This window comes from Parasteatoda tepidariorum, chromosome 3 (assembly GCF_982258835.1).
Source record: "Parasteatoda tepidariorum strain Cologne lab strain chromosome 3, Ptep-v5.0, whole genome shotgun sequence".
NCBI lineage: Eukaryota > Metazoa > Arthropoda > Arachnida > Araneae > Theridiidae > Parasteatoda > Parasteatoda tepidariorum.
This window is the reverse complement of record NC_141757.1, coordinates 96,532,889-96,548,979: the sequence shown is the minus strand read 5'-3', so window position 1 is coordinate 96,548,979 and position 16,091 is coordinate 96,532,889. Positions and strand designations below refer to the sequence as shown.

General features: G+C 27.6%; 1 protein-coding gene across 4 annotated transcripts in view; it reads right to left on the bottom strand.

Annotated features, from left to right (window-relative positions):
- mus81 (mus81 structure-specific endonuclease subunit) overlaps nt 1–16,091 on the bottom strand; it is a 37,277-nt gene that overhangs the window by 20,668 nt on the left and 518 nt on the right. For 2 of the 4 annotated variants that reach the window (XM_016048965.5, XM_016048963.3), the window contains exons 2-5: nt 15,518–15,590; nt 13,115–13,171; nt 9,738–10,029; nt 767–977 (exon numbers count right to left, since the gene is read on the bottom strand). In XM_016048965.5, coding sequence (XP_015904451.3) covers nt 767–977; nt 9,738–10,029; nt 13,115–13,171; nt 15,518–15,590 — 633 coding nt within the window. The remainder of the gene's footprint in view (nt 1–766; nt 978–9,737; nt 10,030–13,114; nt 13,172–15,517; nt 15,591–16,091) is intronic. The other 2 variants (XM_071183289.2, XM_043047148.2) reach the window with 1 other exon arrangement.

Here is a 16,091-nt window from a genome sequence, read left to right as displayed (position 1 = left end):
ATTTGTATCAACAATTAAATATATTTGAGAAGTTTAGAACAATAATTTAACTCAGAGTGAAAGTTGAAAAAAAATTTTTTTTTTAATGCAGAATAATTTGATTTACTACAATTAGGAACTCATCAATATTATGTAAAACTAGAAGTAGTTTGGAACACACTAAAGAAGAAGTGAAGTAGAAATGGTGCATTCCACGAAACCTTTTACGGGTGGGGTAAAACCTGTTAAACACCACCACAAAAAAAAAAAAAGTTTTAGAACATCAATTAGTGCTCAACCTCAAGAAAAAAAAAAAAAAAGTCCCACACAGGTCATTAAACAAACAAAATTCCAAAGTGTAAAAATATTCAATTTCACATAAATATAAAAATCAAATACTTCAATTGAAATAACTAACAAAAAAAAAAGTTTTTTTTTTAATGGAGATTGACTATAAAAACATGTTATTGTCCAGAAGTTATGAAAAATATGAATTTTTGTCAACTTTTAGGATTCTAACATGCAACAATAATAACAACAGTCTTTTACTAAACAGACTTACAAAAAAAATATATTTTGAAATAAAATAAATAGAAAACCAATGTTCACATCAATAACATGTTCATATTATCACAAATGGTTTCTCAAAAAATTCAAGAACAAGTAAGTTTTTTAAAAAATATAACGATAAGATACGCAATACAGGTTAAGTACGATAAGCATTAAAATAAACATCTATCGTTTAAAAAACATTCAGATATAATTTAAATGTGATTTAAAATGTTACCTTTTGTTCTCTAAATCGTCCATCTTTAATACTATGAGCTAAATCATCCAATCGCTTACGTTCCACAACAAAATCTAAAACGACTTCCTTTGTGTTATCATTTTTATCCCGAGCAATCCAGAGAAAATCTCCAACATGAAGCTTTCTTACTTCAAATTCTACTCCACATTTTTGCAGTTCAGTTTGGAACAATTTTTTACTCTTTCCATGTCTGGAAAAGCAAAAGAATAGTTTAAGAAAGAGACTATGTTTCAAGGTTGTTAATATTTAGTTGTAAATTTATAATTAACTATCTAATTAGTTTATAGATATATTCTAATTATTATTCATTAGCAGAATTTATGTATGACATTCTTTTTTTTAACATAACAATCATACTAATAAAAGTTTTGTAAAATCTTGCAAAACATTTCATACAAAAAAATATAGATACTTATGCTTATAATTTTACACTTAAGCTAAATAATGAATAAATTTAAATCATAAAATTTTGTTATGAAGTTAAGATGCTAAACACTTAGAAATTGACTGTTGTTGTTTGAAGAGAAACATATTGAAATGGTACTACTCTAAACTAGGGGTGCACAACCTTTTTCAGTGAAGGGCCACATGCACAACAGATTGACCAATGAAGGGCCGCATGCCAAAGTGTTTAGACCGACATATTGAAAGCAATTGCTGGTGGTGATTGTTATATAAACATCATTGTTTATATAACACTAAATTCTTTTTGTGGATTAACCTTGTAATCTCTTTGCAGAAAATACAATACTTTAAAACGTTTAAAATTAGAAAATGCAAAACTGATTACTTAAGAAGGAAAACAGAATTTAAAAATCAGAATCAATTTATCAGAAAAAATTTAGATAAATTGAAATAATTAAAAAACTATGGAAAAATTGAAATTTTTTTTATCAAATTACAAAATACACAAGTCCATTTAATCATAAGTTTTAACGTTAAATTTTTTTCATAGAATTAAATTTTAAATAAATAAATATTCTAGTTATTAATATAAATTCAAGTTAAATACTTTGATTTAAAGAAAGTTTATAGGGTTAAAAATGATTAAAACTAAAACAAGACCCCTTAAGTGGAAAATAAGATTTAGTATTTATTAGGGAATGTACTTTAACTTTCAGACAATTTTATTTTAAATTAATAATAAGAGGCTGAGAGAGAGAAGAAAAAGAAACAAAGAAAACACATTAAATTTTAAGGAACTATATTCCTTAATAATAAAAAACTATTAAGATACTTGTTTACAACTTTTTATGACGAGTATATTTTTAACATGACACTTACTATTTACAATTAATACACAATCAATTAACAATCAATAAAAAATTTACATTACTTTACGAAACTTATCTTGATTAAATTTTTTATTCAGTTAAAATTTAATGATATACAAATCATTTCCCAGCATATAATCATAAATGATATAAAATGCTCCAAGAAGGTAGAAAATGGTTTAAAAAATTTCTTAATGGTTATACTGTAATTTGCAAAATTTTCGAATATTGTGATAATTTTATCTACTTGATCATGTGATATTTTTTGAGCCATTAAATGAAACTTTTATTACACACATTTTTTTAACGAGGGGAAAAAGTTACAAAAAAAACAACACATTTTAAGCACAGAGTAAAAATTTGGCGTGCTGGACCACTATATATTTAACAGAGTTTTTTTTTTAGATTCATTTTGAATATATTTTATTTGCAATTTTTAATGATTTTTTTGCGAATTGTTTTCTCAATTGTTTTTTCTTTACGTTACAAAATCTATGAGACTTAGAAACATGAAATTTTGAATGCGCGTAGAAAATATGCAAAGAGTTAGAAAGAAAACAAGAAAATACAATTTGATTATTAGTTTTATTTTTCTTAATAACCGCCGTTGAACAACCAACTCAATTTTGAATTTACGGCTACCAATGTTTAACTCCGTAGCCTTGTAATTTTGAACCCAATCCAGAAGACAAGGGAACTGCTAGATTAGTACCCAGAGGTATTTATTTGTTATGAGATCTTGGAGGACTTTGTGACCCCGACAGATTTAACATGCACCAGTCACCATTTTATATATGGGTATTCTTCTGCCGGCTGGATTCAAACTCTCACGAACACGAGTCCAACGTCCTATCAACCAGGCTATCCCGGCCAAATTTATTAGTTTATTTTATAATCGTCGTTGAACAGTCGACCCAATTTCGAGTTTACGACTACTAATATTCAACTCCGTAGCCTTGTCATTTTGAACCTAATCCATCAGTCCCTGGAGCAGGTGAGGGTCATTATATTAATACTGTTTGTAAAAATGAAAAGAACATTTCGTAGGCTGATATTATTTAATTGATGTTTGCGTTGAAAATAATTCTTCACTATTTTTGCTTTCTTTTTAATTATTTTGAGTACATTTGTTAAATTTTCGTGCAAGAAAAAAAATTGTCATTATTTATGTAAATTTTTGGCTTATAATTTTAAAGATTTATTAAAGGGTCTATTAAATATCAGAGAGAATAAATGTCATATGGGTTTAAAGTATCAGCTCTGCTCTTGATGGTGTATAGTGGCTAGGATGTGAAAGAGCAACAGTCCCGGGCATCCAGCCAAAACGAGCATTCAACATATCAATGGAACACACTAAAGCTTTATATCAATTAGCAATTAGTTTTAGATAATTACAATTGCAGAATTATTATCTTATTATAGAATGAAATGTTTCAAAAGACAAATATCTGTTAATGTTTAACATTTAATCAACGAAAAAACAGAACCAATATTGAAATCTAAGGAATTTATTATTTTTAATAACTGATAAAGTTTGTGACAGAAAAAAAAATTAAAGACTGATAGATTTCAGAATTTTAGAAACACCTTCTAATTATACTATTCAATCAAATAGGTTTCGATGTCTTTCATCCCGGAGTGACTCAGCATATTTCGATATCATTTTTGTTTCGTTCTTACTTAATATTCATTTGTTTGCGACAGTTAATTTGTATACCTCTTTTACTACATTTTCGAGGAGTTTAAAAATGTAATATTGAGGATTTTAACTGAAATGAAATTTGCTCTTTTTGTATGCCTCTTTTATTACGTCATCATCACACCCACACGCAACTGTCTACTCTAAATAATGCAATATAGAATGAGATAGCAAAACAAACGTGTGTAGTTATTTAAATTCTTATTCAAAAGTATTAGTTAATTTTTTTTTCAACTGACAATTTCTGTCCTTTTTTAGATATTTTAAAGTGCTATTTAAAACTGCTGCATATCACATAAAAGCATTAAATATATCATTTGCACAATTTTAAAGTAAAATAAAAGGGAATTTTAATCCTTAGAAGCAGATATTAAATAGTCTGATGATCGAATGATGGGGCAAAAAAAACTTTTTTACCTTTTAAACTAAAAACTCGTTTATTTATAAATAATTTATTAATACTCAAATTGCTTGAAAGATGATGTATTCCCGACTAATGACAACGAAGTTCTTTGTTTTATTCAATCATTTATTTATATTTATTATGTCCGACAATGTAAAAAAGAAAAAAAAATGCATTTTGGGCTTCTGAGGGTCCCAGCTCCGAATAAAACTTTAAAAAAAGAGGGGCGAAAGTAGGATCTGGGGGCCCTTGTCATCTCGGGGCCCCAAGCTACAGCTTATTTAGCTTATACGTAAATCCGGCCCTGCCGTAAATACGAAACGCGATGGATTATTTTTAAATCTCGTTAATGTTAATACGAAATGCGATGCGCAATTTTCAGATAGCGTAAATACAAATTACGATGTATGACTTTTAAATTACATGTGACAACAAAAAGAATAGGTTCGATGTGTGTTGTTAATGAACACGTTTTCATGGGGCTAAGGAATTATGCCGTGTTTTGAATTTTTTTTTTTGCAAAACGAACCGCGTTTAATATAAACACATCTCGTTTCTTTTTCCTGGGAAGGTGTTGATTTGGCTAAGACACGTAATTACTTTTTAAGTTACGAAAAAAATTAAACCTGGATCGAATTTCACGAGTTGTAATATTGTGTGAAAATATCAGGTATATTCTAAATCACAAATAAAAATGCAGCAATAACGGGAAAGAAGAAAAAACACGTTCGAAAAACCTCTTAAAAAATGCGTGTTAAAATCGGTACAACGCAAATGATAAAATCGGCACAAACAGAGCACGTAAAAAATAATTATTTTAATGCGCGATTCAAAACTCGCTTGCTGTCAAACCATAGTATTAAAAATATCATAATCTTTTTAAATCACGGGGAAAACGTAATAACTACTAAAACAATAACCAAAATACTTTTATATTTCAGATGAATTTGGAGTAAATAAAATCCATCAAAATTTTATGTAATTTAAATGCGGGATTTGACATTAAAATGTCGCAATAGCGTATAAAAAATATCGGTACTTTCAAAACCTTGTAGAAATGTGTAGCAATAATTTCTAAAATAACGATTGATAAATAATTTGATTTGCAATAAAATCGTTACAAATAAGCCATGTCAAAAAATGGTTATCAAAATGAGCGATTCTTTACTCGCAATTCGTAATAATATCGTGCTAAAATATCGAAGTTTTAAAAACCGGGAGGAAATGTGCAGCAATAACTGTTGAAGAAAGGATCTAAAGTCATTTAGATTTTCCATGAAGTTTGCACAAATAAAGCGTTTCATAACTTTCAAAAATCGCTATTTCAGAAACTACTTGAAAATGGGTAGTAATAACTACCGAAAAGTCATTGGAATCGGCACATACGAAAAGCGTCAAAAGTGGTAATTAAAATTCGTAAATCGTAATAATGATGCATTAAAAATATTGGGATTTTTAAAACTATGCTGAAATCCGTAGCGTTAACCATCGAAAAACTACATTAATTGAGATTGGGTGCGTCAAAAACTTAAAAGTGTAAATTTAAATTACCGAATTTTTTTTATTATTTTTCAAAAACAAATATTTAATTTTTTTCTCTTCATTTTGTTCAGATTGCGGCCGCGGGCCGCACATCGAGGGTTGGCGGGCCGCATTTGGCCAGCGGGACGCAGGTTGAGCACCCCTACTCTAAACTCACGCAACTACTCTACTCTATACTCAAAATCTAATGAATTTGGTAAGTTCTGATGATCCATTTCACAGATGATGCATGCTTAGTCTTCCATATTTTAAAATATAATAAATTAGTTTAAATTCATTTAAATTCTTTCCTGTAAACATAAAATTCAAAGTTTGAACACACATAAAATTATGTTTTTTTTTTATTTATTGAATTGCTGATTATTTGCAAGTGGCATATCATTTATTAAAAAAACTTAAGTGGTTTAACTATCATCATTTTGCAGTCATTTAATGGAAATAACTTTGTTGTGGATCCATTAATTGGAAACGACTGATTCTTTCAAGGTGTCACTTCTTGCACACACCAAGGAGAAAACATCTTTAATCTAGAAATAATCAATAAAATACAACAATGCTTGACAACAACATGACTTTGAAATGTTGCCCGCTTGTTTGGTTCCGTAATTGAACATACTGAGAATATCCCTTGATTCTCACATATTAAAAAAAACAACAACATTTTATTAACACATTAGAAGCAAAAACTTCTCTATTATTCAACAATATATATATATATATATATATATATATATATATATATATATATATATATATATATATATACAGTCGAACCCCGCTATAGTGAACCATCTGCGGACTCAGTAATGTGTCCATTATAACCGATGGTTCACTATATCCAAATTTTTTGAAGAATATTTTTTGCATAAGACAGTTGAATGATTGAAAATTGGCTTTGCAATTTTGCATAAGTTATTTAAAAAATTATTAACTAATTAACAGATAATAAAGCAAAAATTGATGGAAAAAGTAATTACGTCGCTAAATATTAGTTTTATTTTCACTTTTTATGAAAAAAATTTGTGATTGAACACAATTTGATTTTAAATTGAGTCCATCAATTTTCTTATCTACAATGTGCAAAGAATGAAAGATTTTTACATTTTGAACAAGATTTCGAGCCATCTTGACAAAGCATCTTCTACGTTTTCTCTTTCAGCTCCACGCAATTTTTTCGATGAAACCATGTTTTTGTCGTATGCCGCAAGAATTGCACTTCTATTTTTCCAAATGTTTGAAACTGTAGATTTTGACAAGGAAAATTCCTTACACAGTGTCGATTGATTGGTTCCATCATCAATACGCTTTACAATTTTAACTTTGTCCTCTATCGAAAACGCTTTTCTCTTTAGAGAATTTGCCATTTTCACTGCTTTTGAAATAAAAATCTTGTCTCAAATAGATAATGTAAGAATATGAAGAGAGCAGCTGTAGAATGAGTTAAATTGTTGCCCTTCTTGATTGTTAAGGGGTGATTTGTAAAGAATAGGGTTTGAACAGATAAGAAAATTCCGAAAATTCAGCAGGTGGCCAAGTTAACTAGTTGTAGAGAAAGCTTGGGGAAAAGAGATAAAGGGAGGCTTGTCAGGGAGGGGGGAGTATAAGATAAATGATCTGTTTGACATTTATTACAGTATAGTAGTTAAAAGTGATAAGCATAAAGGAGAGTAATATGACACATTTTATAGGAATGCATTCATTTTCAGTCCCAACACCTACAAGTTTAAAGATGGAGGACTGAAAAAGATATTTAAAGAAATGAAATTTGAGTCCACTATAACCGAGTTTCTAAGTTCTAAGCTGTTCACTATAAGCGTTAAAAATAACATTATTTAAATAGGAATACGGACGGGACCGTTGAAAAAGTTCACTACATCCGAGTGTTCACTATATCCCAGGTTCACTATAGCGGGGTTCGACTGTATATATATATATATATATACTAAGTTAAATTCTACAATCTATGATAAATTAACTGAACTATTAGAAGAAAGTACTTATAACTAATTGAAACATAATTAGGGAAGATAAAAGATAAGTTTTTAATAGATGGGTGATAATTTCTTTAAAGTTTAACTTAATATTTTATGCCTTTTTTTAATGTTTGGTTTATTTTAATCTCCAAGAGCAAAATAAATCTGCAGCACCTGCTGCTGTATCACACAAATTCTGCTACTAGGATCAACATATAAAATATTTTTTGAATCACTACTTTATATAAAAGTTCCAATGAAAAGGATATTAAATAGAACTGCTTTAGTTCACAATAGTTTGATTGTGAATAAAATCAATAACTAAAATCTCACTACAGTCGAACCCCGCTATAGTGAACCTGGGATATAGTGAACACTCGGATGTAGTGAACTTTTTTAGCGGTCCCGTCTGTATTCCTATTTAAATAATGTTATTTTTAACGCTTATAGTGAACAGCTTAGAACTTGGAAACTCGGTTATAGTGGACTCAAATTGCATTTCTTTAAATATCTTTTTCAGTCCTCCATCTTTAAACTTGTAGGTGTTGGGACTGAAAATGAATGCATTCCTATAAAATGTGTCATATTACTCTCCTTTATGCTTATCACTTTCAACTATACTGTAATAAATGTCAAACAGATCATTTATCTTATACTCCCCCCTCCCTGACAAGCCTCGCTATATCTCTTTTCCCCAAGCTTGCTCTACAACTAGTTAACTTGGCCACCTGCTGAATTTTTGGAATTTTCTTATCTGTTCAAACCATATTCTTTACAAATCACCCCTTGACAATCAAGAAGGGGAATAATTTAACTCATTCTACAGATGCTCTCTTCATATTCTTACATTATCTATTTGAGACAAGATTTTTATTTCAAAAGCAGTGAAAATGGCAAATTCTCTAAAGAGAAAAGCGTTTTCGATAGAGGACAAAGTTAAAATTGTAAAGCGTATTGATGATGGAACCAATCAATCGACACTGTGTAAGGAATTTTGCTTGTCAAAATCTACAGTTTCAAACATTTGGAAAAATCAAAGTGCAATTCTTGCGGCATACGACAAAAACATGGTTTCATCGAAAAAACTGTGTGGAGCTCAAAGAGAAAACGTAGGAGATGCTTTGTTAAGATGGTTCGAAATCTTGTTCAAAATGTAAAAATCTTGCATTCTTTGCACATTGTAGATAAGAAAATTGATGAACTCAATTTAAAATCAAATTGTGTTAATCAAAAATCACAAATTTTTTTCATAAAAAGTGAAAATAAAACTAATATTTAGCGACGTAATTACTTTTTCCATCAATTTTTGCTTTATTATCTGATAATTAGTAAATAATTTTTTAAATAACTTATGCAAAATTGCAAAGCCAATTTTCAATCATTCAACTGTCTTATGCAAAAAATATTCTTCAAAAAATTTGGATATAGTGAACCATCGGTTATAGTGGACACATTACTGAGTCCGCAGACGGTTCACTATAGCGGGGTTCGACTGTATATCAAATAATTTATAAATAGATATCTGATTAAATAAAAATCAACTTGTTTAACATTCTTTTTAGCTCAAATAATACCCATAACTTTTCTAGTAATTTGATTCTATCAGATTGAATGTAATTGAAAATTCCAAATTCCATCAACAAAGGTGAACAAGTACAAACAGGCATGAAAAATAATCACTAGGACAGAAAAGGCAATTCAATTAAATTGCTTTAATATAAACTTTTAAATCAACTAGTTTTAAACTTAATTATAAAATATGACATATAATAAGGTTTTCAATAAAAATTAAGCTAAATTAAACGCAATATAAAAATTTCAATTGGTTTGTTCACAAAAGAAATAGCTAGTTCTGCAAATTTAGCCTAATTTTTAGCCATTTATATATTGTCACAGTTTGAGAGAATTTAAATATTATTGGAACAATTTCATATTACGCTTAAGTTCAATGCATTCATTTATATATTGTAGCTCACAGTACAAAACAAAACACAGGATTTCTATTTAAGAAACAAGAAATAAAAGTGAGATTGAAAAATTAAATGTATTTTCTACATACCCAGATATAGTTTCACAGTTGTCTACACAAAGTAAAATATCAAAAGATTCAGGAAAAAGGTAAAATTTAACATCATCTAAGGGAAAATCATAGTTCGTTGTTTTTTCTTCGATTCTTGGCATAAGCGTAGCCTTTGGGAATGTTGCCGTCCTTCCGACAGTTATTGTTTTAGTGTTAGCTTCTTTTGGTGAGTTGAATGAAGTGGTTGAAGGTTTCTTTGGCTTGCTTATGGGATTTGATCCAGATATCACAGAAACTTGAGATTGTTCAACTGAGTTTAGTGGAGATGAACCTAGACTCAATGATAAAAAATAGAGGTAAGGAGAAAATAGTCATGAGTGAATAAAATGCTTTCAATATTTTTTATTTTTGATAAAAATTTAATAACAAATGATGTAAAAAAAACTAACAAATGTTTCCTTTAATAATTAATAGGGGTTTAAAGCACTGGAATTTATTAAACAGTAAACTTGATTTTAAATAGAAAATTTGAATAAAATATTTTTTGTTCCAACTATTTAAAAAAAAAATTTAACTAACAATGCAATCTCAATTGTCTTTGTTGATTTAAATTTGAATTTGGGCAAGAAAATTTAATGTTTTTATAACTGTCATTGAACAGCAGGCCCAATTTTGGGTTTATGACTGCTAATATTCAAATCCGAAGCCTTGTAATTTTGAACCAATCCTGAAGACATGGAAACTATTGGATCAGTTCATCCAGAGGTATGATTTGTTATGGGAACATGGAGGACTTTGTGACTCGACAGATTTAACGTGCATCAGTCAACATTTACTACACGGGGAGTCTTTGACCGGCTAGGTTTGAACCCATGAACTGTTGGGCATGAGCCCAGTGCCTTACCAACTAGGCTATTTCAGCCCAAAATTTTAATGTTTAAAAATAATTTGCAGATCTCTAGTTGAATATTCGTTTAATACTTAAAAAAATTTTGAGCAAAAGTCATAAATCAAAAAATTTTTAAGCATAAGTTTTTCGTTTGAACTATTCACTAATTTTGCTTTTGTGTAATTCAGAAATTGTAGCTTTGTATGACAGTATGTCTATTTCTCATAAAAGAATTAGATTATTTAAATATATAGGAAACATAGTATTTAGAAATTAAATTTTACAAATAAAATAAAAAAACATCATTTACTTGATATAGGCTTTAAAAAGCAGAAAGTGAGAAGGCATGCAAGTAATTATAAGTAAGCAAGCAAGGTAATAATTAGTAAGGCATCATCACATGCATGTGAGCATTATGTCTCTTCGTTCGACTGTAAGGTCAAATCTACAAGTATCTTAAATCTTACATACAATGATCATGTGCCAAAAATTATAGCTTTTAACACGTTCTAAAACACAAATATTTGATTACCGGGATGAAAGAGAAAGCGTTCTGGCACTCTCACAATGATGCGTTGGCCAGGAAATGAGAGCGTTTTATGCTGGCACTATTATGTGAAAATCAGCACAAAAGTGTTAAAGAAAGCATTGTATGCAAATTAATAGCTTTCAGACAGTGGTATTACAATCTAAAAACATAAAACAAAATAATTATATTGATTTCTATGAAGTTCCAATATCAAATAACTTTGAATCAACTGTTATTAGGGAAAAAGAGGAGATCAATGCAATAGTTAGAATTTTCTTTATATTTTAAATGAATCATATGAAGACAAGTATGAGGAAGAAAACAATAACAGTAAAAGTAAATATATTTATTTCAGTTTAAGAAAATCAGAATTTAACTTAAATTTAAAATTTCACTCTCTCTCCTGCAAAAGTACTAATGAAAATTCTCAATGCTATATTCTACAATCTGTAAATAATATCAAATATTTAGGACTATATATCGATTCTAATTTAAAATGGAAAACACATATTAACAATTTAGTTAAAAAATTGCGTTTCGTTTTAGTTAAATTTTATCACCTTAAGAATAAAATTCATTTTAATTTTGTGAAAGCACTCTATTACTCCTGGTTTTATTCTTTAATTAATTATGGTGCGATAATATATGGCGGTGAATATAAAACTAATTTACTTCCCTTAATCTCAGTTCAGAATAAATGCTTCAAGATTATTAATTCTCTAAATATAAATAATTCAAGTGTAACTACTACCAATATATATACAAGAATTAACCTATTACCATTTCGCCATAATGTATTTTCTCGTATTTTACTCTATTTACACAACAATAAATTAATATGCAAATTAAAAACTAATGTGTCTGAAAGGAGACCAACTGAAATGTATGAGAATCCCCTCTTTACAAAAGAAATTTCACGAAAACAGTTTTTTTACTTAGCACCTAAATTATATAATAAATTACCATTTCAGTTGCAAAACATCAAAATATATTCTTCTTTTAAGCGTGCTTTATTTCAATTTGTGATGAACATTGACGATTTAGATCTCTATTTTTCACTTTAAAGGAAGCATTTGATTTTTTATACCAGTCTTGTGCCAATCCAAATGAATTTCTTATGTTACCTTTGTTACTTTTATTTATTTATTTTTATATATAGTTTCATGCATTTTTTTTTTTGTTTTCTATTATTACAGTGTTCAACAATATATGACGTCTTATGATGAGCAAAATAATTTATGATTGTAATACCCCCCCCCTTTTTTTTTTTTTTTTTTCTTTAAATTTCTATTTTAAATTTATTGTATTACTTTTCTTTGTCGCCAGGACAGGATTTTCCTCTTGACGACGAATATATATTCTTTGTATTTATGTGTTTTTGTTCTCAATAAAGTTATATTTGTTTGTTAAAAAAAAAAAAAAAAAAAAAAAATTGCAAATTTGTACAGCCCTGGACAAAAACTATTTTAGAGGTAGCAGCATTACTTTTTCAATGTATAAATCTTGGTTTAAAATTAAAAAATAGATAAATAAACAAATATATAAATAAAACATTTTAATTTTAGTTGCTTCTAAATTTTCACACTTTTTTTTATACAATTGAAATTTAGGCTTTAAAACTAGAAAGCTGTATTATTCTCCTATCTAATTTGAAATATGAGCGCATAAAATTGATACACAAAAAATTCCAAGTTTTTTGTGTATACAAGGTAGTTAGTTTGTAGGTAAATAATGGAGTGATTTTTTTTTTACATGCACAGCTATTTGGGAGAAAAAAATAAATTACTTTTTTCTATGTATAGGAATACTAGTGGGCTAAAGTGCCATCAAAGTAGATAAATTTTTTTGAAAATTCGATTTTGATTTACTAACACTCTTTAAAAAAAAATTTTTCCAGTAACCATACAAGCTGGCAGTTATGTCACTGAAATCAAATGAGCAATGAACTATTTAAATTTCTGTAAATAAGTAGAAAATTATATGATGTAAAATTCTCACCATTCGTTTGTCGCCATTCAATTAATTTTGCATCAAGCATAGAACAAATTTTATCTCCTAAAAATATTCAACAAATTGTGGAATTACTGAATTAAATAAAAGGAAATTAAGTCATTAACACAATTATTATACTCAAATAAAGCACTATACTTTTTTAATTGTTTCAAACAATGGAAAAATGATAGAATGTATCATTCTCTCAGGTAAAGATAACATCTAAAATAAAATAGTTTAGAACTCACTACACTGACCAACAAAACCGTAGCAAAAATGTAGATGCAAATAATATATAAAATGTTTAATCCTAAAATAAAAACATCTGAACAAGAATTTTTTTTATCTATCTTATTTAATAGCAAGTGCTCTTTAGTAATGAAAGTAAATATTTTTTAAAGTTTTAACTTAATTGATATATGAAGTATTTTTCAAAATGTCAGCTTTTGTTATTTTAGATTTTAGTTATAAAAGATTCTTTATTTTTGGCTCATCACCTCACTTATTTATGTTATGAGCGTTGATATTTAATGTATTAACACATTAAATTTTTGAGGCAAAATTTTCTGAAACTTCTTGGATACAGACATCACTTTTCAATTAAATAAGACGACAGAAAGAAGTTCATTGATGCAGAATGTCACCACATTATAGCTCAGAAAAAGACAGGATTAACACTAAGTGGGTGAAAAACTAAAAAGAAAGCAGAAACATAGGAAAATACAGTGCATACAAGTTAGATGCAAAAGAGTACAACACATTAGAAGCTTACAATTACGACAAGCTTCCAAGTCACAATCAAAATGCAAATATTAAAGATACAAAAATTATATGTTTTAAAATGAGTTAAAAAATTGCTAGCCATCCATTATTGCAGCATTTCTTAGGAACAAAATTTTTCTTGCTTTTTATATGAGCAATAAATGAAAAAGGGCAAAATGGCGGACATTTCTATTTATATCAGGCAGAGTTCTCCCAAGGAATAAAAAAGAACAAGGTGCTTCCCCACTGAAAAAAGAACTTTGAATTCTAAAAAGGGAACTCATTTAACACCATATAAATTTACCAAAATGTGTAATATTATGTAATAACTGAATTTGATCCTTAACAATTTTTAAGTTAGTCTTTTACTATTTTATATATATTTTTCAAAAAGTAATTTTCACTCATTATCTAAATAAGAGAAAAATGTGTAGTTTATAAGTAATAATTAAGGGCATGTTAAGAGTTCTCAGTGCATAATTTAAAAAAAATAACAAAACAGGTAACAAAAAAAGTAAATTAAATAAATTATTTTTTAACAAACAGCTTAAAAGATTTTTTTAAAAATTTGTACTGAATATTATCAGAAAATGATCATTTAAAAGTGTATTTTTCTTTTAATATACTCCCTAGAAAAAAGAGAAACTTATAAAAATTCAACCAATTGAGAATAATCCAAAGAAAGTAAATATTTTGAATTGTAATCAGAATAAAACCTATATACACACATATAATTTTTGTGCATAATTATTATTTTAACAGTTAATAAATTTTTCCTTAAGAATGATAATCAACAAAAAGGCAGGCAGTGTTTTTAAGAGATGGAGGCTTTCTTTAACAAAAAGGGCGCATTTAGAGAGATCAAAGGGAAGGCAGGACAGCCGGCAATTCCAAAAACACTAAGAGAGAACACTGTATTAGGTATCATTACAGAAAAAGATAATTTAATCTTCTTATTTCCTTCTTGGAATCTTAATTCTTTGTTTTTATTAAGCAAACATATATTGGCTGACCAAATTATCTTTCTTTTTACAATGCTGTTCAACATTTTAAAAGGGTTTTTTTGCTTACCATTCACTAAGCACAATTATTATTTTCTTGAAAGTTTACTATTTATATCAAAATTCAATGTTATGAATAACACCAAAATTCTATGAATTGCATACTATTAGAGTGGTATTTACTTTTCTTATAAATACAGCAAAATCTTGAATGTTAAAAAATTTAGTAAGATTTAGAATAAAGTTTTCCAAATATAATTGCTATTTTTATCCATGCAAGTTTTTTATTAATTATCATGTGCTAATTATTTCAACATCTCCTAAAATACTGAAAACCTGATTCTCTTTTTAATAGCAACTAGTTAAAAAATATTTATTTTATTTAAAGAATAATAAAAAAATAATTTTAAAAATAAAAAATATTATCTTTATTTGAAAAAGATCTTATTAATTTTATCCTTTTTTTAAATTTTTATTATAGTAAAGGAACATAATTTAAGAACTATAAAAATATGGATATGAGTAAAGATATAAAAAAATGCTTGTTAGGTTCAAGAAATGAATATTTTCAACACAAGAATACATTTTTATTAAATAAATAAGAGGTTAAAAATTGTAACTAGGTTAAAAGAATGTTTTAACTTACCAAAATACTCTAAGATTTTAGCTTCTTTTCCAGAAGATAGGGGTAAAGGATACTTTTTTAATGAAGATAATGCCTAAAATCACAATATTTATGGATAAAAAAAAACAAATTTGGATTATGAAAAAACAAACATTTTTAGATTATAATTGAGATAAAAAAAAAGAAGAAAGAATATGAAAGTTAAGGGAAAGTTAAATGTGAGAGAGAGAGAGATTTAAAATGACCCTGTTTCCTACATGTTTTCATAAAGGAGCAAAATAGTTATATCAAGAAGAAATACATAAAACTTAGATACAATATTCCCTTAAAATTGTTTTTTAAATTTTATTGATGTTGAATTTGTGAAGATTTAAACAATTCATAATCAAATATTTGCAACTACTTTTTTATTTATAAGTCTTGATGATAAATATTATGTTAATATATATATATATATTATAAATATTAAGTTCTGAAATAATGGAAATAGAATTTTATTTTGAACCTAAAGAAAAGAGATTAGACTAACATTGGAGGTGGTCCACATTTGAACTAAACATTTTTCCAAATTTAATTACTCTAGTTTTGCTTGGAT